Below are 26,699 nucleotides of genomic sequence, written 5' to 3' on the forward strand. Positions count from 1 at the left end.
TATAAAGTGAACTCTTCGTTGCTTTTTAAAGAACTTAAAAAAATGAGAAGCCTAAGGATTAACTTGTTAATTAGATATAATGATTAAAAGGTCTTCTTCATCACAGCACTTTTCTTTCATCATGCAGGGAAGTAGACAGTTTCTCTTTAATTAGTGTTCATTGAAATATTTTTTTAAATGAAATTAATGCAGAATAAAAAAGCTCCAAAAGCCTAGAAATTTATTAAGTACTCTCTCTCTCTCTCTCTCTCTCTCTCTCTGGGCATGTGTGTATGTGTGCATGTGTGTTTAGAGACTGCTGATTAAAAAGACATTGGTGAATAGTACACCAAGATTACACTTTTGCGTTCACACTCTTTTAGGTTTCAGTGTGTTGGAAAACTTCAGACTTCATAATGTAACTGCAAGCATTTTTTCCAGTATAACATGCAATTTTCCATTGGTGTACTAGCACTCTATAAATGGTTTAATTTTAGGGTAAATAGTTCTAGAACTTTTGAGTGTTTGAGGCCTAGATATATCTCGAGCTGTAACTGCCAATTAGAATACTCATGTGTCCCTAAATCACTTTTTGCTTGCAAAGAAGTCTAGATGAATTACCTGTGGGAAAAGTATTTACTTTTTTAGCCAGTTAACAAATCATTCTTAAAACATCTTTTTATTAGACCAAGTCTGTTCTCATAGCTTTCAATTAGATGAAGATTCTTTACTTTGGAGTCTTCCCTTTCTGATAACTCTAAAAATAGTTATGATAATAATACCGAAGCTAACAGTATCGATATATAACAAATATTTATATTTTACCACATTTTAAATCTGCCAAAGAAAATTAAATGCACATATTCCTTTGACCGCTGTAACAATCCTTGACAATTGCTAACTATCGTTCATAATTTATAAGGGAGAAAACTGAAAGTTTGGTGATTGCTACTAATTTCCTCAAATTTGTGAACTAAATAATTAATAGAATGGAGACTTAGGGCTATTCTTTCTTTGGTATTATTTTGTCTTAATTGATATATTGCTTGTAGTGTTAATAGAACCAAGGACTATTTCTTTGCTTTCTGGGTATTTTTTTTAATCAAGCTCCATCCATTTACTATTCCATCCAGCTTGCATGCCTTGCTTAAGCTAGCAATCCAAGCACCTTTCCTCTGATTTTTCCTCTGATCAGGTCATCCCAGAAATTAGGTTCCTACATTCAATGTCAAACTGCACATAAATTCTACCAAAAATTTACTCCTATTTATGTGTGTATTTAGGAGAAAAAAATGATAAAGTAAAGAAAATGAACAACCTAAGAGATCTGCAGAAAGGAAAAAAGAATAAACAGAAAAAAGTGGAAAGCCTAGGGCAGGTAGACAGAGGCTTGGAGACATCACACCTCTGACTAAGACAGGAGTCTACACCCCAGTGGAAACCAATTACTTAGAGGAGCAGTTCTCAATCTGTTTGTCAATCAACCCTTTCACAGGACCATCAGAAAACACAGATATTTACATTACAATTCCCCAACAATAGCAATATGACAGTTATGACGTAGCAACTAACATAATTTTATGATTGGGGGACACCATATGATAGATAAGTAACTGTATTAAAGCGCCACAACATTAGAAGGGATTAGAATCACTGGTTTATACAAATCAATGGATTAGATATCGTAACAGAATTTTGGCAAGAACTAGGTCAATAAAAATGTTATAGTACTGATATAGTATTAGGAAACCAGTCCAGGTTCTCCCTTGATATATAGCACTCTAATTAGTCATGCATATTATGTATAAATTATGCTTATGATTTAGAAAATATTCAAATGTGACATATGGCACAGCCATAGAATTAGGAAATGTTCAGAAGAGAAATAATCACTAAGGATTACATTTGCTGACATATTTTATGTTAGCTATATGAACCTGACTCATTTAATTCTTTTCCAAACTATATACTATTATCAAACTTAGTTTAGAGAAGAGGAACCTTTTATTGAGTAACACCATACTGAGTATAGAGTTAAAAATCATTAAGCTAGGATGTTGACAAAGAAATCTAACTCTAGATTTTGAAATTGAACTAAGCTCTGTGCTTCTTCAGAGAAATGGGAAACAATGAGCCTCAATCCCAGTCAGCCAGTTAGTAAGTGAATGGAAGCAACCCAGGACCAACCAACATGACACAGGAACTCCCATGAGTCAGTTCCATCCCTCAGCACTATGCCTTACCCCTTACCCTCACTCAGAAACCACATTGTCTGTCTTAGTCCATAGAACATGATATATATATATATATATAAATATATATATATATATATATATATGAATGAAAGAGTACTTGAAATTTACAGCTCCTTATTTAATATCTTAGAAAATAGAAGTGCATTGGGCATGCTGCAAATGCTACTTGAGAGAACTTCACTTTCCAATTGAGACTTTTCTGCTTGGCCATACTTATGAAACATGGAAATAAGAGATAATTTTAATCAGCCACCCTTAGAAATTGTTTCATGTTCTAGTTAACATTTATGCAATGCATTCATTAAGATGAGAGCCTCTTAGCCTGTCATGTGATTACTTTCTTCAAAATGCTTAAGAGAGGGGACCACAAGACTAACAGTAGCAGGAGAGCATATTCGCTATTGATTTTGAAAAGCATTCTTTTATGTCTACTGTTCATAAAGCCCTAACCATCCCTTTCATATTTAATATGATATGAAATTGTACTGAAGTACAGGGACTTGATATACAGGGGCTTCTGCTCTTTGAACTAAGATGTTAGAAGAGATAAATCAATAATAGTCAGAATAACAACTGATCATTGGTCAAACATATTTTGGGCTAAAAGCAATGAAAATATTTAATTAATCATAAATTGTCATTTACTAAATAAATTAATTTTGTATATGTTAAGAACACTAATTATGTGTATATCAGGGTTGCTGCAGTTTGACAAGTGGTAACTCATTTGACTCTGCCCAGTTCTGTGAGTTAAGAACTACACTGCCTCCTGAGTGATGATTTAGTCCAGGTCACATAACTCACAGACTGTGAGTCAATTGACTTTGTCTGCGACTATTTCTCCATCTGAACATTAGGAAAGAAGGTGCAGTGGAAAGTAGCTTTTAAGTAGAAAACTTATCATTTTATCATTATAATAATATTAGAAATAACATTATTACACTGATATAGATTATGATAGTACTACAGAACCATCAGAAATTTTGTTTATAGTCTCAAGACTGTTTCCTCTCTTCCTGGAGAAAGTCTCAGCTTCTGTGTCATTTGGAATCCCATAATGCAGGACATAGCTCCTCTAAATTTAATGGCACCGCAAAGTGCTTATTTAAGAAGGAAATGGGAGTACTAAATAGTAAAATGTGTGTGAATATTCATATAACTGCAAGATACTTGAGGTGCTTAACTTTTTTAGATGAAAAATTAAAGATCATCAAAACAAAACAACTGGACCAATAGAGGTGCACCTTGTCTCAGAGGGAAGGTGTCTTCCGTCTGCTTAAGCTTGTCTGTACCCTTTACTCTCCATCCTGCTGAAAGGGCATGGTTTCCTAAATCTTATCTCTTCTTTCAAGAGAAAAGTTAAACTACAAGGTTATAGCGTTAAATGATAAAAAAACTTGTCACTTAGGATAACAACTCAGGAGTCTGAGACTTTCTAATGGTTCTGGAAACTTTTACAGAAAAATTTATAAATAGCTTCAGCAAGGTACAACTTGATAAGTTTTGACACATGCAAGCATTAATTCAAGATAGTGATCTTATCCATCGCCCCCAAAAGTTTCTTCATTCCCCTTTACAATCCCTCTATGCAGCTTCCTCACACATCTCCTCAGCCCCCAAACCCAGGCAACGAGCGTTCTCTATTCTGTCACCCCGTTTGAGAATTTTGTGTAAAGACGTTCATTCAGCATTCACCCTCAGATTATTTTGAGATACCTCCATTTGTTGAATATATCAATAGTTCACTCTTTCTTATTGATCAGTAGTATTCCTTTGTGTAACTATGACAGTCATCGTTTATCTGCTAACTTTTGGTGATGCTATTCATTTCATAGATGTTAAAAACAACATAGCCATAAATATTTGTAAAAGCCTGACCTCTAATATGCCTTTAGTCCTCTTGAGTAAATGCTTTTAAAGAATCAAATGTTTAACTTACACAGTAGGGTTATGTATAATTTTCCAAACGAGCACTGAACTATTCTGAAGGTTGTATCCTATGCAGTCTCATAATGCATTAGAATTCCAAACCTCTATATCTTCGATTAGCATACTCTACCATTAGGTGCTTCACAGGGCTTTATTATGGTTTTAATTGCTATTTACATAATAATTTTTCCCTGCATCACCTCTCCATGCTTATTTGATGATTGTTTATCTAAAAGTTGAGTTAACTATTCAGATCTTCTTATTCTAATTTCATTGTTTTCTTTTTATTGCAATTTTGTATTTTGGGTTTCTCTGTCTGTCATAGACATGCCCATTATCAAAAGGCACTTCTTGGCATCAGAAATAGTGTCTGGGTTTGATGATGATATGGCATGGATCCCCAGGTGGGGCAGTCTCTGTATGGTCTTTCTACTTTCTGCTCCACTCTTTGTATTTCCTCCTGTGGGTATTTTGTTCCCCCTTATAAGGACTGAAGCATCCACATTTTGGTCTTCCTTTTTCTTGTACTTCATGTGGTCTGTGAATTGTATCTTGGATATTTCAAGCTTTTGGGCTAATATCCACTTACCAGTCAGTGCGTAATGTGATTGGGTTACCTTACTCAGGATGATATTTTCTAGTTCGATCCATTTGCCTATGAATTTCATTAAGTCATTGTTTTTAATTGCTGAATGGTACTCCTTTCTGTAACTGTACCACATTTTCTGTATTCAGTCCTCTATTGAAGGACATCTGGGTTGTTTCCAGCTTCTGGCTATTATAAATAAGGCTGCTATGAACATAGGGGAGAATGTGTCCTTGTTATATATGTTGGAGCCTCTTTTGGGTGTATGTCCAGGCGTGGTATAGCTAGATCCTCAGGTAATTCTATGTCCAATTTTCTGAGGAACCTACAGACTGATTTCCAGAGTGGTTGTACCACCTTGCAATCCCACCAACAATGGAGGAGTGTTCCTCTTTCTCCATATCCTTACCAGCACCTATGATCACCTGAGTTTTTGATCTTAGCCATTCTGACTGATGTAAGGTTGTTATGATTTGCATTTCCCTGATGACTAAGGATGTTGAACATTTTTAGGTGCTTCTCAGCCATTCACTATTCCTCTGTTAAGAATTCTTTGTTTAGCTATGCACCCTAATTTTAATAGGTTCATTTGATTCTCTAAAGCCTAACTTGAGTTCTTTGTATATATTAGATATTAGCCCTCTATCAGATGTAGGATTGGTAAAGATCTTTTCTCAATCTGTTGGTTGCCATTTTGTCATATTGAAAGTGTTCTTTGCCTTAAAGAAGCTATGCAATTTTATGAGGTTACATCTGTGGATTCTTGTTCTTAGAACATAAGCCATTGGTGTTCTGTTCAGGAAATTTTTTATGATATCTATTCTTTAAGGACTGGACTATTACTTAATGGTATAGTCCTTGCCTGACATGGGCAAGTCTTTAGATTCAGTCTTTAGTATGTGCACAAATACACATACACATTTATAGTACATCCCTGTAGTTTTCAGTGCATATTGCTTGTGAATCATTTATATATCTTTGCATGACATTTTTGATCATGGTGAAAACATTCTTTATCTCATTTTTGTCTATCCATATTGTATAGAATACAGTTGATCTTTATATGTTAAGTTTACATCTTGCAAGCCTATTAAAATTGCTTAGATGTTAAGTAGCTTCCCTTCGGATTTCCTGAGATTTTCTGCATACATGTTTATATAATCTGCAAGGAAAGACACTTAGGATTCTAATTCCATTTCTTTTTCTTGCTTTGCTGCATTAGCTAGAACCTTCCAGGCAATGTTGATGAGCGGTGAGAGGAACATTCCTTTTTTAAAATAAAATATTTATTCATTTAGTTTTATTTATTTTACATTCCTACCACACTTTCCCTCTCTCCTCTTCTCCCTGCCAAACTTTCCACCTCCAACATACCCCAAATCCCCCACCTCCCCCACTCTCCATTCGCCCATCCTCACGCCACTCCCATTCACCCCTCCTTTGTTTTTCTTCAGAACAGGGTCAGCCTCCATGGATATCAACCATCAATGGCATAGCAAGTTTCAGTAAGAACAGGCACCTGCTCTTCTATTAAGGATATACAAGGCAACCCATTAAAGGAAAGGGTCCCAAAGGCAGGCAACAGAGTCTGAGACAGCTTTTGCTCTCACTGTTTGAAGTCCCACAAAATGATCAAACTACACAACTATAACATATGTGCGTAAGCACTGTTAGTCCTATGAAGGCTCCCTGGTTGGTTATTAAGTCTCTGTTAGCTCCTATGACCAAGGTTAGCTGATGTTGTAGGTTTTCTTTTGCTGTCCTTAAGATCCCTGGCTCCCAAAATCCTTTTTCCTCCTCTTCCACAGGATTCACCATACCCTGCCTAATGTTTGGCTATAGGTTTCTGCTTCTGTTTTCATCAGGTGATAGGTGAAGCCTCTCTCATGACAATTTGTCCAGACACCAATCTATGAGTATAACAGAATCTCATTAGCAATCATTTCATTAACTTTAGTTTTTGTTTTTTTCCCATTCATGTGAGGTTGTAGGTCAGTGTTTGTGGCTGGGTTGAGAAGAAACATTGTTGTCCTTTCTCTTTTTTTAAGTCAGGAATAGGTATTAAAATTTGTAAAGTATTCCTTCTGTGTTTTCATGATGATGAGCTACCATTTGTCTTTTTCCTCTTTAAAAAATAATAAAGTGAATTACACTCTTCATTTTCTGCTGTTAAACCATCTTTATTCTGCAGTTTAAAGATCTGCTTGTTGTTCATACATTGCCTTTTTAATATATTGTTTAGTTAAATTTGCTGGTTTCATTTTAAACTTTGCAACAATAGCTATGAGGATTTATTTGTAGAGTCTCCATCAGAATTGTTATCAGAATAATGTCAGCTTCAAAAATTGAGTTTAAAGATTTTTTTTCTGTCATTGTGTGGGAGTTTGTATACAGTTGTTATTACTTCTGTGTTTGGTGGAATTCATCATTTAGATTTGAAGGATGTTTTTGTTAGAATATTTTCAGTTTTAAGTGCATATCTTAGGTCGATATATAATCTGGCTATGTAGGTCTTATATTTTTATTTTATATTTTTTCTTGAGTGTACCTTGGTAGTTACATATCTCAAAGAATTTTTCCTATTTTGCCTAATGTGTTGATTTCATGAAGACTACTTGTGTCATTTTCATAAGAAGTTTTCTTTATTTTTTATTGGATATTTTTAATTTACATTTATCCCCTTTCCTGATTTCCCATCCATAAGCCCCCTATCCCATACCCTCTCCCCCTTCTTCTATGAGAGTGTTCCCCACCCATCCATCCACCCCTTCCTACCTCCCTGCCCTGACATTCCCCTACACTGTGGGGTCGAGCCTTGGCAGTACCAAGGGCTTCTTCACCAATCAGTGTCCAACAAGGCCATCCTCTGCTCCATATGCAGCTGGAGCCGTGTGTCTGTCCATGTGTTCTCTTTAGATGATGGTTTAGTCCCTGGGAGCTCTGGTTGCTTGGTATTGTTGTTCTTATATTGTTCATATGCACAGTCCTTCAGCTCCTTCAATCCTTTAACTCCTCCAATGGGGACCCCATTCTCAGTTCAGTGGTTGGCTTCGAGCATCTGCCTCTGTATTTGTCATGCTCTCACAGAGCCTCTCAGGGGACAGCTATATCAGACTCCTATCAGCAAGCACTTCTTTGCATCAGCAGTGTTTTCTGAGTTTGGTGGCTGTGTGTATGTGGGCTGGTCTATGTGCTCACTCTTCAGAGATACCTATTCCCTCCACATTGAGTTTATTTCTTTTTCTTTTTTTTCTTTTCTTTCCTTCGCTCTTTTTTTTTTTACTCATAAACCCATTTACTAGGGGATTGTCAATTTTATTGATGCTCTCAAATAATGGCTTTTGATTTCATTATGTTTCCTCCAATTTGTGCTTTAATATTTAAATGGTTTGTATCTTGTTCTCTATTTTTTCAATAATTTAGTTATTCACTCCACATCCTGATCATAGCTTCCCATCCCCCTCTCCTTCCAGTCTCACACTTAAAAATCCCATCCCCCATTACCCCCTCCCCTTTTCGTCAGAGAAGGGAAACACCACACCCTTCTTAGGGTACAACTCTCCCTGGGACATCTAGTCTCAGGCAAACTAATCACAGCTTCTCACACTGAGGCCCAAACAGGAAGTTCAGTCAGGTGAAGGGGATCCAGTGGCATGCAACAGAGTTGGAGATAGCCCCCACTCTAATTATTAGAGGAACTGCATGAAGAGCAAGCTGCACATCTGCTACAAATGCGTAGGGGTCTAGGTCCAGCCCCTGCATGCTCTTTGGTGGTTCAGTCTCTTGAGCTCCCATGAGCCAAAGTTCGTTGATTCTGTAGCCCTTCTTGTGGTGTCCTTGACCCCTCCTGCTCATTCACTCCTGAACTCCACCTAATGTTTGGCTATGGGTCTCTACATTTCTCTTCATCTCTACTATTAATGATGCTATGCTGTGCCTGCAGACAGGAACCTAGCATAGCTCGTTCCTGAGAGGCTTCTTCAAACTGCTGATAGTTTATTTATCTATTTAAATTTGATTTCATTCACTTTTTCTTCTGGTAACTGAACATGGAAGTTAAAGCAATTTACAATCGTCTTTACAAATATGGGCATGAATAAAATTTACATCTAAATTATTACTTTATCATCCAATGGACACTGCTAGGCTTCTTTGCATTCATTTAAAAATACATTCTAATTTTCATTTTTGATCAATGAGTTATTTAGAATTGTTCCAAATATTTGAGATTTCAAAGACTCATTCACATACTGACTTCTTGTTTGATTCATTGGGGTCAAGGAATATACTTTCTATGCTGTGAAGCACTTTTATTTATTAAAAATTGGTTTACATGGCTACATATATAATTTCATGCCCAAGAATAGTTAGCAAACAAACTGAGGAACAGAGTTCATATCCCAGCACCTATGTAAAAGCTGGACATAGTCTTGTGAATAGTGGTGAGCTCAGCGCAGAGGGAGACAGAGATAAGAGGATCACTAGGGGGTTTGGCTGCCAGGATCACTCAAAAATATAAGTTCCAAGGCCAGTGATACCATGCTTCAGAGGAACAATTCATAGAGTGTTTAAAGGGAAAATGCAACACCAACACCCTCATATGATCTCCATGACCACCTAGCCACTGCCTACTCGTAAATACACACACACACACACACACACACACACACACACACACACACACACATACACACCATGAAAAAATTTTTTCATAATACATCCACTCTTGGAAAACAATACAATATTTAAAAAGAATGCGTGAAGAGTAGAACTGAATTTGAAAAGAATAGCAAAGGTTGTATGAACCATTCTACAATACAGTGAGTTACATTAGCTCAAATCGATGGTTGATTTTCTCTAGGTCATCCACGTTTTCTGTCCACTTAGTTATTCACAGAACATACTGGTTTCTGAGCCTGTAACTATGAACTGCTTAACTTTGCCTTTCTGCTTTTTCTCTTGATAAAACCCATGTTATCCTTTCAATACAAGTACACTGGGCTACAACCAGCTCTCCATCCATGATTTATAAAAGTTCCTTCTATAAGAAGGAGATGAATGAGGCACCATCTTTCTTTCTCTTGGAGTTCATTGCTATTTGTAATTTTGTGTCTGTCCTTGGAATCTAGTTAACTTGAAAGCTCACCCTATTTTAGATTGTTTTAGTTGAGAGAAATAATCCAGGTCCCATTATTTCATTTTTACTGCAAGTACTATTGTCAGGGTTATAGTGGAAACCACTCACCTTCAGAAAGTCCTTAAACGCACACCTCTTTGTACATAGTACACTACACTGGACAGCAATAACTGGGCTTAGTGGGTTATTTGAGAACAGAAACACAAAGTTGGGAGGACACAGTATTGCATATAGGAAATCTTCATGTGCTTAAAATAAATGAATAAATGAGTTAATGTATATTTAAAAATATTTTATGTCTACTTTTTACACATAGATTGTGACTTCTCTAACTTTTTTTAACAAATATTAAGGAAGCCAGGACCTCTTAGGAGTTCTGGTCAAAGTATGGGTAAGGTTGGTTGAGCAACGGGCAAGAATTAGACTCAGCAGTTGTGCTCTGAATAATGGTACTGTTTTGCTCAAGGAAATTAAGAAAAGATAGGTTGGGATTTTGGAAGATGACTTTAAAAACAAAGCACTTATTTTTCCAGCCACTTCCTGAGAAACTCAGAACATTTACTAGTGAGAGAATATTTTCGGGAAGTTGTGGGCTGGCCGGCCGACCATGCATGAAGTGGCAGCATGTGGCTGGGGCAGATGGGAGTGGATAAGGGCAGGAATAAAAGCAGAGGAGGGACTGTGGGTGTGAGCTGAACAGAACACTATGAATGAGAAAAGAAAAGCTTGGTTGACTTGATATTAAAGAAACAAACTGTCTGATGGCAATAGCCTTATGGAGACTTACAATACTGAAGAAAAATAATCTCCATACCAATTAGCCCAGGTAGAAAGCCCTGAAAGGCTTGTGCCCCCAGTTCCTGTGATTAAAAGGCAAATACCACCAAATAAATGAGATAAGAAGAGTGTGGGCAACAGTTTGGGGGTCTTTTACACTACAAGGTCATTAGAATGAACAAATGCACCATCACCAGAGTACAAAGGCAGAAAAACTAGGTAACCCAAATCATGCAGGTCTTCCAAAAATAACCAGAAATAATACAGCAGAAATCGTTCACTTGTGCTGTCAGGCTACTTCCTACACTCACACCTTGCCTTACACTGTTTGGGATTTTGAGGGCAATTGGAGGTACAGTGTAATCAGCATGTTATGTATTTTCCTCCACTCACTGTTCCCTCTCACAGTGCATCAACAAATGTTGTCATTGTTGGCTGTGAAACTAGCTGTGAGCATCTGCGTTCCTTACCATCTCGGTACCAATCAGAATTTCCTTCGAAATGCTTTCCCCGTACCTCAGCGATCCCTCGGATATTGTTGGGGACTGTGGCAGGCCGCTGTCTTTGGTGGAAGAACAATCAGAATATAATATATCTTGAAAGTCTATTCATATTCCATTTGGTGGCTGTACTCATCCTTTTCCTCGGTGAATGACACAAGCATATTTCTTTAGAATTAAGACATTCCAGTTCTGTGCAGACTGCCCCATAGGTCCCAAGAAGATACAAAGTCATGATTGTCGTTACATTATCTCTGCAAATGCTATTTAAAACAGGAATTAAATCTGACTGCTTCCCTATGCATAAGCAGCCCAAAGTTCTTCTAACTACTCTTAAATTCTAAAATATACAGCTGACATTATTTGATTACCTTAAGCTTTCTGACTATTTTTTAAGGCACAGTCTTAAGCAACTAGTTCTGTGGTAAGGTGATATATATGCTACCAAAGAACTAGATCTGTTCTATGTCTTAAACGAAACCTGGAGCTAGTTAGACACTGTGAGTGTGCATAGCTTTCTCACATAGCAAACAAGTGCAGGTGCCTGCCTGCATACCTAATGCATGTGCATAGTATCTGTTTGCTGCCTATTTACCATTTTTCACTTAAATCCTATCTCTGTGGCCTGCCACCCAAAGCTTGTGGTAGAAGCACTTTTCACCGCTTTCTTCCTCCTACTTCCTTCCCCCCACACACTTATGGTATGTGCAGTTTTGCCAGACCCATATGAAGACAGGGGAACACTGATGCGATTGCTTCTTGCTTTTTACCAGTGTGGGATCGAAAATCCTTCCCAATGAAAACATCTGCCTCTGTTCAAGTCACGCCCAGTTATCCCCCCAAAGAAATGTTCTGATTAACTTTTTTTAAAGTCTTAAGATAGCAGTTTGTGTAGCCGATCTAATTAAGAAGTTTATGTAACAGATCTGCAGGGTTTTTTTTTTTCCCCCTTCTTCAACTGGGTTCTTTGAGCTCAGTTTGAATGTTACCGGCTTTCGATATGCAGCGGCCAAGTGCTTCCCGAGCTGAGAATTATCAGCTTCTGTGGGATACAATTGCTTCTCTAAAACAATGTGAAGAAGCTATGCAACATGCGTTCATTCCGGTAAGGAAAATGCTTTATTTACTTAGGAGTCTGTTATTCATCTCTTTAGTTCTTGACACATTAAAAAGAAAGCTTTTCTGTGTATTTAAAGATGTATCATCTTTATAGTTAAATCTCTATAGTTCTTGTAGTTCTTGCTCCAGATAAATATGTCTGTTCTTGCTTGCTTTGTATGAATTCTAGACTATTAATATGACCAGATATTAATCAATGACAAAAAGCAATAGTGGTCCAAATTAATACTGTGAGGGCAGTAGTTTCTAATTGTGGCACGTACTGAAGACAGAATGTAATATTGACATTCCTCATAGTAATATTTGTAGTTACCTGCAGTTTATAGTTCCTGGTACACAAAAAGTAGCTTCAATAACTTTAGCAGGTGGTTTTCATAGACAGATCAAAAGGTCTTGAATTAGCTTTTGTGTCTTATTTAAATAAATTCCAGATTACAGGCTTTCTCAACAAGTATAATCATTTCTTCGGTAGTAATACTATACTTACATATCTGTGAAGAAGTCTGATAGAAACTATAGATACACAAAATGACTCCATAAATGTGTTTTTCTTGTTCCATACTGTAGGAACAATTGCTCTTAGAGCTTTTCCAGCTAGAGGATGAGGGAGGCCACATTGGTAGGCTGAGGTGACTTGAGCAATATGTGGAAGAAGCATATTAAAATAGTTGAGTCTTTTTTTAATGTGGTTTTAAAACGTTGATATAACAAATGAAGAATGATGGAAAAGTCTTCAAGATTAATCCTTATTAAAAATCATGACAAACTTCCTCAAAAAATATATACTACCTGTGGCCTAGAAACTCAAGAGATATGCTTAATTTAACAATTGAAAAGTCTGAATATTCTTTAAAGTTCAGATTACTCTCAAAGTTCTCATATTGGACATAATCGTGATTTTCTCTGTATTTTAAGAATCACCTAAATGTTTCAAAGACTGCCTGCCGTGTTTGAGTTGCTGTTAACTGAATTTTGTGTTCTTGTTGGATGACTAAGGACAATCTTAAATATCAACAGCATAATACACAATTTCTGTGATGAATTTGAAAAAAAGAGTGTTTTGAAGCTTTCAGGGTCATAGGAAGTTACAATGATTCTGATTTGAACTGGAACACATATATTAAGTTTGTATCTATGTTTGTGAAACTCTTCTTTCTTTCTTTTATCAAGAAGAGTTCGATATTCCCCAAGAACCTTTAGCACTTACTCTTTAAACAATGATCTCTTAGACACAATTTCTTTCCCCATTCAGGGTTGCTAGTACAAACCTCACATTAATCATTAAATGTATTTAAATAGTTTACTCTTTGTATTCCTGAAATTTTGTGGTTTTTCAGAGAGAGGCTACTGGCAAATTTCCAATGTTTAAAAAATATTCTGATACCTTTAAAGCATTATTAAATATCTATCATCACTATTTTTGAAAAAATTAAGAAACTACTGCTAATGTTAAAATAACAAGCAAGGATAATGCTTTTCAATGCTCAATTCAGTTTAATGAGTTTATTTTACATCTTATTTCTGACTCTGTTCCCACCTACATGTACTCTATAGCCTCATGGCTTGTATTTTGCATACTTACATGGGCATTTATACACAGACATGTATAATTGCATGCACACACATACACGTATACATTTACATTTGGCATTTCAGTTTAGTGATAGCCTTCATTGTTTAGAATATCTCAAATCCTGTGCTGGTGCTGTCATATTAAAGAAATGACAGATTGTTTGTCTCAGATAATGCCTCCTATAAAAATAATCCTAATAATCTATTATCTAAATGTACCACATTTTCTGTATCCATTCTTCTGTTGAGACAGCTTCTGGTTATTATAAATAAGGTTACTATGACCAGAGTGGAACATGTGTCCCTGTTACATGTTGGAGCATCTTCTGGGTATGTGCCAAGTAGAGATATAGCCCAGTCTGCAGGTAGAACTATTTCCAGTTTTCTGAGGAACCACCAGATTGTTTTCCAAAGTGGTTTTTTTAATCCCACCAGCTTGCAACCCCATCAGCAATGGAGGAATTCCTCTTTCTCCACATCCTTACCAGCATCTGGTGTCACCTGATTTTTTTATCTTACTCACTTTGTTTGGTGTAAATTGCAATTTCAGGGTCATTTTGATTTTATGCTTGCTGACAGGAGCCTGGTATAGCTGTCCTCTGAGAGACTCTGGCAGCATCTGACTAATACTGACACAGATACTCACAATCAAACATCGAACTGAGCCCAGGGACCCCAATGGAAGAGTTAGAAGAAGGACTGAAGGAGCTGAAGGGGATTGCAACCCCATAGAATGAACAACGATATCGACTAATCAGACTACCCAGAGCTCCCAGGGACTAAACCACCTACTGAAGCGCGCGCGCGCGCGCACACACGCACACACACACACACACACACACACACACACACACACACACACACACACACACACGGGTCCATGGCTCTCCAGCTACATATGTAGCAGAATTACCTGGCAACAACGAGAGGAGAGTCACTTGGTCTTGTGGAGGCTTGATGTCCCAGTGTAGGGGTTGCTAGAAAGGTAAGGAGAGAGTGGGAGGTTGGGTAGAGGAGCACCCTCTTAGAGGCAAAGCAGAGAATGGTTGGGATTGGGGGTTTACAGAGAGGAGACCAGGAAGGGGAGAATATTTGAAATGTAAATAAGTAAAATAACCAATAAAAATGTTAATAAAAGTAATCCTAATAATTTTAAAAGTTCAAAATGAACGTTGTATAATAAGTAAAAATATATACACCGTGGCGCTGATCTTAGGGAATCTCGCCTGAACTGTTTCAAAGCAGGTAAATGCTCTCCACTGCATTCACTGTGAGAGTGTGTATTCCAAGGAAATGATGAGAATAATCTGGAACTTGGATGCTCTGGACCATTTCTCACACCTAGTGACTATATAGGAGATTTCAGTCTATGCAGTTCTGTAAACCAGTTCTGTAAACCCTGATGTATAATCTAAAACTATAGTGGTAGTCTATTTCCAGGTGATAACCCTCTAACATCCAAACATTGACCGTAGTGTCAATAAACTTGGACTAGCCCATACTGTATCGTGTAACTCAAAGTAATTTGCAGAGAAGAAGGAAACCAAACCATGACACTTCAAATTCAAGACTTGATTCATAAATCAGATCATGCCCCATAGTGATTAGATAGAAATGAACTCAGAACTTTTAGGTTCATCTGCTGGATCCAATGGCCCTGAGCTCAAAATAGCAACATTTTCCCATATCTTTTAGTATTAAGTGCTTGGCTCACGTACGCTAATATTGAATGCAGAGAAGAGTAAACATCCTTCATGAAATCTTAGGAACTCAATCTATCATAAGCTTTGGGTTGTCTTCTGGTATCTCTGGGTATCAGACAAATGTGAGAGTTTTATGTTTTATTATTACAAAAGTTTATAAAATAGCTTGAAAGTTAGTAATCCATTTTCATAAAGACATATGCTTATTTTTAATAATTTATCAATTTGCTGAGCTCCTCCTCATGTTCCCCTGTTATCTAACGACTAGCCACTATTTTAGATGCAAAATAAGGGCACAAAGAAATCTATGTGTCTTTGTGGCACCATCATTTCATCAGAGACTTCATGGCCTCTTGACTCCTTAGTGCTTACTGCCTCTTACTGTGTTTTCCTTTGTGTTGATATTCATCACATTGGGATTTAGTAAAGCTATTCACTCTGGGATTCCATATGCTATTAGTGCAATCCATCCTTCCATCTTGCTACTAGACACTAGGCTTCTGTCAGTCAAAGACCGGATGCAATAGTATTCATTTATCTACTTCAATAGCATTAATTCTCAGTTCAGGTTACTAAACTGGCTTACCCCCTTGTTCCTTCCTGTCCCACTATCCTAACATTAAATTCAAAGTATCTCAGATGGCTTTCTGTGCAGACAATGCAAGAACCTTATTAGGCTTGCCAGCGAGTGACCAGAGACACAGAGATAAAATGTAGACCCAAAGGAAAGAATGACACTGGAAAAGGTGAGCAAATCAACCGAGAATACCAGGCCTCAGTGTGAGAGTCTGTCAATCAAGAAGTGACTCACATCCTCCCTACATACCTTCCCACAAGTCTGACATCACATGGCACTCCTTTTCTCTCATTAGAAAGCCTCATGAACAACAGTGAGTAGGGACCCAAGGAAACTGCTCTGTGAGATAATACTGCTGTCATTACTCTCATGTTACAAAGTCAGTGGGACCAGGTTCCTTGTCAAAAGCAAATAGTCAGTAAAACCAGGAGTCCTGGCCTCCTAAAACCAAATCTACTTGATTTTATTCTTATCCTGTCTTTTTGTTTTGTTTTGTTTTCCTTCCTTCCTTTTGCCTGTTCGTCTGTCTGTCTTTCTCCATTTTTGTATTTTGTACTGTAAGAGTTAATAGGTTTCTCCTATGCTCCTCCCCATGACCCTGGGACTCACGTGGCAAGACCATGTGCTTCTTTTCTTTCCCTGTGTTCTGCACTGCTAAAAACAGTATCTAAAACAATATCTTTGCTAAGTGACTCTGTAGTGGCTGATTAATCCAGGAGAAGTGCCAATTTGAGCAGTGATGAGACAAGGAAGAGGAAGTGATCCTTTTTGTCTATGTAGTCTCAAAATCTGCCTTCTCAGCTCCAGAATGACGTCCTTTGACTGCCACTGGCTCTTCTTCAGGAGCCTACTTAGGTCAGCTCTAAATAGCATTTGTTCAGTAATGGCTTCCAGTCCTAGTTCATGGTGTTCCAAGTGTGTTTTGTCCTCTCCAAATTCTAAATATTATTTGACACATAATCTCCTGTCTTGCTGGATTCCTTTTTGTACTTTATTCTTCTTCCTCTCACTTCCTAGTTGGTTTAGTAATACCCCAATTTTCAGTCTAAAAATTTGTGAAGAATATGAACAGCTGTTAAAGGTAGCCCTAATCCTAAATAATTCCTGATAGTAAAGAAATAAGGATGACATATAATCATTAGAGACATTCAGTCTAAGGTGGTGGGGAGGGGCACGTAACTAGACATGACCTAGATAATTACAGCAATGTAAATGAGTGAATTTTTGATGATTGCTAGTAAAGTGTCATGACTTGCTATCTCTTGCTTTTAAATAAAACAAAAGTATAACAAAATTCATATCTCTACTTCAGGTGTGCAGTTTACAATATATATGTATATATGAAATTTTCTTTTTTTCATTTTATTTTTCTTAGGTATTTTATGTATTTACATTTCAAATCTTATCCCCTTTCCCCCTTCCACCTGTTTCTATGAGGATGCTCCCACTCCCACCCACCCACTCCCAAATCAATGCCCTGGCATTCCCCTACACTGGGGAAAGGAGCCTTCACAGGACCAAGGACTTCTCCTTTTGATACCAGACAATGCCATGTCCTGCTATATGTGCAGTTGGAGCCATGGGTCTCTCTATGTGTACTCATGGGTTGGTGATTTAATCCCTGGGATCTCAGGTGGGATCTGGTTGGTTGATATTATCATTATTCCTATGGGGTTGTAAACCCCTTCAGCGCCTTCAGTCCTTTCTCTAACTCTTCCATTGGGGTCCCATGCTCAGTGTAATGGTTACCTGCAAGCATCCTCATTTGTATCAGTAAGGCTCTGGCAGACCCTCTCAGGAGACATCCATATCTGGCTTCTGTCAGCAAGCACTTCTTGGCATCTGCAATAGAGACTGGGTTTGGTGGCTTCATATGGGATGGATCCCCAGGTGACGCAGTCTCTGGGTGACCTATTCTTCAGTCCCTGCTCCATTCTTTGTCCCTGTATTTTGTTCCCCCTTTTGAGAAGGACTGAAGCATCCACATTTTGGTCTTCCTTCTTCTTGAGTTTAATATGGTCTGTGAATTGTATCTTGGGTATTCCAAGCTTTGGGGCTAATATCGACTTATCAGTGAGTGCATACTATGTGTGTTATTTTGTGACTGGGTAACCTCACTCAGGAGGATATTTTCAGTTCTATCCATTTGTCTAAGAATTTCATGTAGTAATTGTTATTAATAGCTGAGTAGTGTTCCATTGTGTAGATGTACCACATTTTCTGTATCCATTCCTCTGTTGAAGGACATCTGGGTTGTTTCCAGCTTCTGGCTATTATAAATAAAGCTGCTATGAAATAGTGGAGCATGTATCCCTGTTATATGTTAGAGCATGTTTTGGGTGTATGCCCAGGACTGGGATACCTGGGTCCTGAGGTAGTTCTATGTTCAATTTTCTGAGGAACCTACAGACAGATTTCCAGAGTGGTTGTACCAGCTTGCAATCCCGCCAACAATGGAGGAGTGTTCCTATTTCTCCACATCCTTGCCAGCATCTACTGTCATCTGAGTTTTTGATCTTAGCCATTCTGACTGGTGTGAGGTAGAATCTCAGGGTTGTTTGGGTTTGCATTTCCCTGATGACTAAAGATGTTTAACATTTCTTCAGGTGCTTCTCAGCCATTCAATAATCCTCAGTCAAGAATTCTTTGTTTAGCTATGCACCCTATTTATAAAAGGATTATTTGATTCTCTGGAGACTAACTTCTTGAGATATATATATATATATATATATATATATATGTATATATATATATATATACTATATATAATATATATGATATTAGCCCTTTATCAGGTGTAGGATTGGTAAATATCTTTTCCCAGTCTGTTGGTTGCCATTTTGTCCTATTGGCAGTGTCCTCAAACTTACAGAAGCTCTGCAATTTTATGAGGTTCCATTTGTCTATGTTTGATCTTAGAAAATAAGTCATTGGTGTTCTGTTCAGGAAATTTCCCCTGTGCCTATGTTCAAGGATCTTCCCCACTTTCTCTTCTATTAGTTTCAGTGTATCTGGTTTTATGTGAAGGTCTTGATCCACTTGGACTTAAACTAGGTACAAGGAGATAAGAATGGGTCCATTTGCATGCTGCTACATGCTGACCTCCAGTTGCACCATTTGTGTGCGGGTTCATTTCTGAGTCTTCAATTCTATTCCATTGATCTACCTGCCTGTCTCTGTTCCAATACCATGCAGGTTTTTATCACAATTGCTCTGTAATACCACTTGAGGTTATGGATGGTGATTCCCTCAGAAGTTGTTGAGAATAGTTTTTGCTATCCTGAGTTTTTTTTTATTTCAAATGAATTTGCAAATTATTCTTTCTAAGTCTATGAAGGACTGAGTTGTAACTTTGATGGGATAGCATTGAATTTGTAGATTGCTTTCAGCAAGATGGTCATTTTTATTATAGTAATCCTGCCAATCCATGAGCATGGGAGATCTCTCTCTCCCTCTCTCTCTCTCCCTCTCCCCCCCCTCTCTCTCTCTCTCTCTCACACACACACACACACACACACACACACACACAAACAGAGAGAGAGAGAGAGAGAGAGAGAGAGAGAAAGAGAGAGAGAATACAGATTGTACAGATTGCCTTCCCTGTGTTCCGATATTGCTCACTGTCGAATGTTTTTGTTAACTCATCAATTCCATGGTATTAGCACAGATATGTGGTATTGTACAACACAGTAAACTCTACTCAGCCATTCTCACATGCCTCACACATTTGGGAACCTGCAAAATCAGAACTCCAAAAGTATATTACAACAAAAACAAGTAAATAAGTTGTTCAGAGTTAACAATAGAACTGTGCTCTCATAGCAAAAAAGTATTAAAATTAATGTACATCTTGAACTAGTATTGTAATAGTGTACTATTAATGCCTAAGACTTCAGTTAAATATTTTTATTTGGTGGAAAGATGCTCAAAAGCAATGACATTTATCTTTTTTAATAATAAAAAGAAAGAAAAAAGATTTGTTCAAGGTAACAACTAAGATCAGAGATCTAATAACAAGTACATACACACAATCTATTTACCTTTCTATCCATCTATCTCATCTATTATCTATCAACTATCAAGCTTTCTATGTTTAGGGTCCTGACTGGAAGGAAGAGTTTCAATAGACAAAAAGAGAAAGACAAGATATACATAATGATACAGTCCAAGGAAGATTTGGTTCTCTGCCCAGCACTGTCTTAAACCCAAGTGCTTCCTGCAAAGTTAATGTGTCCTATAGGGTCCTCTGACAAATTAAATTGCAATTCTTTGTCCAGGAGATTAGTTCTTCTTCTGTGTACCTGAAGGGCTTCAGATTTCTCCCAGAAAAAAATCTTTGGGACTTCCCATTTTTTGGATTCATTTCTTTCAATAACTTCATAGCTAAAGAGAGTGGTACAAGTGTCTATTAAGAATATATACTTTCCAGCCACATAGACAAGTCACATTTCCCTATTCTTTGTTTTATCCCCCTGGTGAAACCTGCCCATATCTTAAACATATATAATAAACAGAATACAATTAGAAACCAGGGCTAGAATCCATTCAGCTCTAGGTACTGTGTGAAAGAACCATAACCCCTTAGCTTTTTATTGCTTTTGGAAGGGCCGGCATAAGCACTCCATCTTGTCAGTTTGTAATTAGGTCTTTCCATGGCACCTAGGCTGACCTTAACTTAAAACCTCTTGCTTCAGATTCCTAGGTGCTAGGATTACAAACATTTCTCATTTTTAACTTGTATAGAAACTAAAATGTACTTTACCATGGCTGTTAGTGAGCCTGTGGCTGCTCCACCTAGACCTATCTTCCTTACATTGTCTTTCTTGTTACAACCTTCAAAAAACTATAAAGTCAATTAGTTTTCATTACAGAAAGCTGAAATGGCTAGGACTAGAAATATTCTAATAAATCAAGCACCAGTAAACTGTCTAGTTTATTGCTTTATCTGACTCAGGGTTTCACTAGAATTGGGATCTAATCTCTGCCGGACCTATGTTCTACAGGTTGATAGCTTGGGTGATTTACTCAGACTCCAATCCTAAGATGTGAGTTAAACTTTCAAGATAATTCTTAACCAAGTAATGGGCTCCGTCAGGGTTGCTCCCATTCTCAGGGATGCTGTTGAATTTTGAGTGTTGTCCCAAAATGTCTGCTCTCACAAGTTACATAGTGCATTCATATAGTATCTCAATGCCTTTTTATTGTATGTGAGATCAACTAAATAAAGTATCATTTCCATTTAAATATGACTTGGCATTTCATAAAATTTAATTCAATCTGACAACAGCATCATAAAGGTGAGGTATCTTTGACTCCTGCCTGCTGATTCCTATTGGAAACTCTTTGTATTGACACTTCAGTAACATTCAAATGGGAGTTATAATTAAACACAAATCATCTAATCCTTCTTAATAATTGCCCTGAACTTTGATGTAAATCAGTTAGGTAACATGACCAAGTTCCATTAATCCCAGAAGCTACTCCTGAGAGCAGAGTTGTAGGGTCCATGCATTATGGTATGAAAGCAAACAGTTCAAACTTCCCATGGAGTAGGAGTAGATGAAGAGGAGATATGAGATACACATCTTCCAATATCTCTTTTCTGATTTGTTGGTGATACCCACTGTAAGTAAAAATCAACTGAGGTTCTGGGGCATGTGTGTGGCTGCTATTTCAATGAACACAAAGGCTGAGAATGCAGAGGAAAGAAAATGTTAACCTGAAAACTATCATTCCCTTCTAACTTCAGACACATTTTTCTCTCTGTCTCTGCCTCTTTCTCTTTCTCTGTGTGTGAATATATATATATATATATATATATATATATATATATATATAGAGAGAGAGAGAGATAAATAGATAGATAGATATAGATAATCATGTGGCTTTGTCTGCAAGTGTGTATAAATGAATATGAAGGTATGAGGTCGAACTCAGACATGATTTCTCACAATACTACCCACTTTGTTTTTTGAGTCAGGGTCTCTCACTGGCCTAGTACTCACTCATTCTGTCATTCTGTTAGGTTGACTGGATGTAAGACTTGGGGCTCTTCCTGTGTCTACCCTCTCAACTTAAGAATTACAAGTATGTGCCATTGCTCTTGAATATTTTATAGGAGTACTGAGCATCGGACTCAGTTCCCTGTGCTTGTATAGTAAACAGTTCTCCAATTAAGCTATGTCCCTAGCTCCAATATTCCTTCATTTCACTCTGGAACATTGTTGAATACTGTGCCTAGGCTAATAGGTGAGTTGAGCAAGCAAAACCCTTGTGTTATATACAGAATAGCTGACCATTAGAAAGCCTGTTCAGAACAGAAAAGTCAAGAAAATAATACTCCTGCCCTAGGAAGCTAAGGCAGCTGCAAAACCAGGAACTGGTTGGCATTTCAGATGTAGAGATTTATAGTCTCTTGGCTTGAAGAACAAAGAGTCCATTGCTTATTTAATGACAATGTACAAGGACATCTGCACAATATCTTCTCTGCTACCAACAAATGCCAGCAACATCTAGCAAAGCTCTGCTTTCTAAATACCATCTTTTTTTTAAGATATCCTCAGTGATTTTCTTCATTGAAACATATTCCTAGCAGAGATTAATTTTGAGGCAAAATGGAGATGAACTAGATTGTTAGGTGTTTAGCATTATCAAAATTTTAAGATAGAAATAAAACTAAAATATTTTCTACCTTGTTCCTTTTGTCACTCAAAGAGAAAGTCATGTGCTGCTTTCAGAGGCAAGGTTTGCAGACCCACCACAGATGTACGCATATCGTAACCAATAGCAACAGCACAAAAATGAACGTGTGCACAATTTCTCTCATCCCTCCTAAAACTTCCTCTCGCAGAAAAGATTTCTCTTAGGTGTGAAATGTTTTATAACTTCACCTATGTTTTAAGCAGTGCATGATTTAGGATTAAACTATGATTAGTGAAAGAAAAAGGAAGACAGTGGATTTTTTTTCCCTTGAAGTTAGGACTTAGGAAACATGAAGAAAAGTGAGACAAGAAGAAAGAACTCAGGATAAGTCTCTGCTTCCCTTCAAATCTTTAGACTGCTTCAATTTCTTTAAGAAAGGTCCTTGCACTTCTGATTTTGTTTGATTCTATTGCCAGTGTCAGAAATAGGACCCAGGACCTGGTGACTGCCAAGCAAGCACTCTCCTACTGAACTATATCCCCAGCCTTTCTATATCATACTCTTGAGGCCACAGTTAACCAGTTTACAGGAGAAATATGTAGACTATAAAAACATAATAAGAGGATGAGGAAGGAAATTATAAAGAACATTCTTTCAGACATACAATACCTCAGCCATTTGCCAATCCATTATACACACACACACACACACACACATATATATATATATATATAATTCACCCTTATCTCATTTAACTTTCGTCTTTTATTTCAGCTTGTCTTTTTTAAAAACCCATGTGGCAGTGTGGCAGGATGGTAATAGCAGAGTGAATCTTTCCCCTGCAGGAAGAATTGCACATCAGCACCAGCCCCCTCCACTCCCAAGTGCTTCCCAGTATGGTAAAATTTATGATGAGTGAAATCACATCCTGATGAGATGCACTCTTAGAGGTCACTCATTGTACACTTTATTCTCCAAGTAGAGAGACAAATGCAGGTTCACTGAATTACCTTTTACTCTGAGTTATTAAAGCTGTTGGTTTCAAATGTGCTACCTCCAGGCTCTGGTTCTTGTCATCTTTACACTAGGGACGTAATTCCTCACCTTCACCATGATCATTACCAGGTAGATAGGGTATTTGGCTTTTGATAGGCAGGGGGGAAATTCTGGATATATCAAATTGATCTTATTATAAATAACTTGAAATATTTTTGTGTCAAAAACAGGTAGTTATGGAGTAAAATAGAAAAACTGTATTCATTGTTAAGATAAATCATTAGATATTAATTTTGTATAGTTTGAGTTGGATCTTAGGTTAAAAGTATTGTAGGAGTCAGCTTGCTTTGTCCATGATTTTAGAGTCCTTACCTTTCTTCCAAATACCATGTTCCTCCAACATCTTCAAGTTCTTATAAAATGTATGGTAGGATCATAACTTTGGGCAGTGCTGCCAGGAGCTGCCTACTAATGGATTTTGAGTCAAGATGAGCATTCTTCATCTCTACTAGTTATTAGTGTGGTGACCTTGAACAACTTGTATTGGAAGCCAGTATATCACCCAGCTCATCTATAAAAGCCATATAAATTGAGGTCATAATTCTTCAGGTGGTAATGAGGATCCAAAATATGTGAGCTCAAAATGCCTGTGTATGCTCTGACAACCATATACATTCTGCAGAGAGTTCCCCTTGATAGATATACCATAGTTTAGAATAATATAGAAGAAGGGAGTCCATCAGTGTAGTGCAAGAGCTCTATAGAAGGAAACCATTGTCCATTCTACCTATTTCACTAATCCTGTTGTCTTAGAGGTTTACTCATAAATCTTTAGTTTGCTTTTATTCTAGTTCCATAGAACTAAATGTCAACTAACAATCACTTTCTATAAATAGGGTATTAATGAAATGTAGTGAAACATGGCATTTACCCACACAAACACTTAAATTTTTGAGAAGAAATTATATGTACAATAAATGTATATATAGATATATATGATATATGTATATCAAAACCTTTTAAGCAGAAAAACTATATGTGTATGTGAATGTGTATGTGTATATGCATAAAACTAGTGGTGGGTAATCTTGGTAATCAGCTGGACACATTAGGAAGAGGGAAATTCCTTTGAGGAAGGGCCTGCATTAAATTAGCCTGTGGAAATGTCTGTGGAACTTGTGTTTGATGAATGTTAGAGGATAGATATAGGAGGTTCTAGTCAATAAGAAAGGTACTTGAATGTGACTCTGGGAGAAACAGAAAGCAGCATTAGTCTGTGGTCTCTGATACAGTTCCTGACTTCCCTCCATGATGGACCCTAACCTGTAACAAGAAACAAATCTTTCCCTCCTCAAGTTGTTTTTGGTCATGATGTTTATCATAGAGTCAAAAAACACAGTAGCATAGAACTGCTTATCCAGAAATTGAGGTCATGGTGCTTTCATATATCTTGTTTTCATAAATATTTATAACCTAGTGTGAACTAAAATCATACAAGTAATGAGGGTTTTATAAGTATCAGAGGTGGGGTAGAGTCTTGATATTCTAAGAAGAGGGAACTCAAGGAGAACTTTGGATATTAGATTGTTCTTCTAGGAAAAAGAATTTGGTTAGGTTCATAAGAATGAAAACCACAACTGACTTAGAGTATAGAAAAATGAAGACAGAAAAGCAAAGGTGTTGTGTAGACATGAACAAGTATGATCTTATAGGAGTGACTAAGAGGAAAGACAATCTGAATAATAATAGGCAGTTTGCAGCTCTTGGGAAACTTAGAGTGTCCACACCATGGATGGTTCTGAGAAAAGCACCATATGGAATGAATCAGTGATTTCAGTAGATAAGGTTCTTGTGGCAACAGCCACACCGTTTGAACCATATCTGAGGTCTGAGTTTGTGGCTCCATTTTTCCTAAGATCTTCACAGGACATTTACATAAATAATATAAACTGAGATGTTCTTTCTCACCATTAATTGGGATTTGAGGTATTATGGGTAGATAGTAAAGACAAGGGGCTTAAGAATCAGAAGACTTGTGTTTGAGATTTGGCTTTGATTCACTCTAGATGCCTAAATTTGACAAATGCAGTGAATCACGATTAGTTTCTGTTTATTTATCTATAAACAAGAGAAAACATAGTCAATCTCCCTGGAGTTATATAAGGAATAAACAATAATAGACAACATAAAATCTTGCCTTTATTACTGGCACAGTTGGAACTTGGTATATCAACATTTTCCCTTCCCTCTTTCTATGGGAACTTAATTAGCAAATATGTATGAACACTTTATATATGGTATGAAATAGATATTGGGGTTTGAAATAATTATCAGCTTGTGTTTGGTATTGATCTGAAGAGCAGCTTTGCATAAGGAGAAAGCACAGGTTCTGGAGTTTCCATAGCTAACTGTCCAATCAGTCTAATCCAAATATGGTTGAATCAAATGGAAACATAAAGATAACTATTTGCTTCCCTACTCGTTTCTTTCTGTGTTTCATCTGCAGACTCCATGGTGTTATCTGCCTGAGGAACAAATAGATGAGTAACTTAGTCTGAGTTCTTTAGAGTATCATCAGTTTTATGAAAAGCATTACATTTCCTTGTATGTTATTTTATTTGTAATGCTGGAGATCTAAGGCTGGGTTTCACATATAGTAGGGTAAATACTGCATCCCTGAACTATAATCAAAGCATGGATGTCTTTGTGTTAGAGGATCAACTGTCCATGGAAAAAACTTAATCCAAAGGGCTGAAATACTAGTTATGGTATTGATGAAGAAATTGGTTAAGTAGAACAGACTTCTGTCTACTCATTGAGTCGCTACACCATTAGGAAACTAGTCCTGTATAGTGATTGGCTAAAAGTTACAGTTTGGGAAAAAAGATCAACAGGTTTGAATCGTTCTGTTCCCAGCTGAACATTAG

The 26,699-nt window shown here is 37.2% G+C and overlaps 1 protein-coding gene across 23 annotated transcripts in view; it reads left to right on the top strand.

Annotated features, from left to right (window-relative positions):
* Positions 1–26,699, top strand: part of Dlg2 (discs large MAGUK scaffold protein 2) — a 2,073,609-nt gene that overhangs the window by 1,306,006 nt on the left and 740,904 nt on the right. For 2 of the 23 annotated variants that reach the window (XM_087586813.1, XM_087586847.1), the window contains exon 1: positions 11,890–12,268. In XM_087586813.1, coding sequence (XP_087442939.1) covers positions 12,146–12,268 — 123 coding nt within the window. In that variant the 5' untranslated portion in view covers positions 11,890–12,145. 23 annotated transcript variants of the gene reach the window in all.

This window comes from Rattus norvegicus, chromosome 1 (assembly GCF_021556685.1).
Source record: "Rattus norvegicus strain SHRSP/BbbUtx chromosome 1, alternate assembly SHRSP_T2T, whole genome shotgun sequence".
Taxonomy (NCBI): Eukaryota; Metazoa; Chordata; class Mammalia; order Rodentia; family Muridae; genus Rattus; species Rattus norvegicus.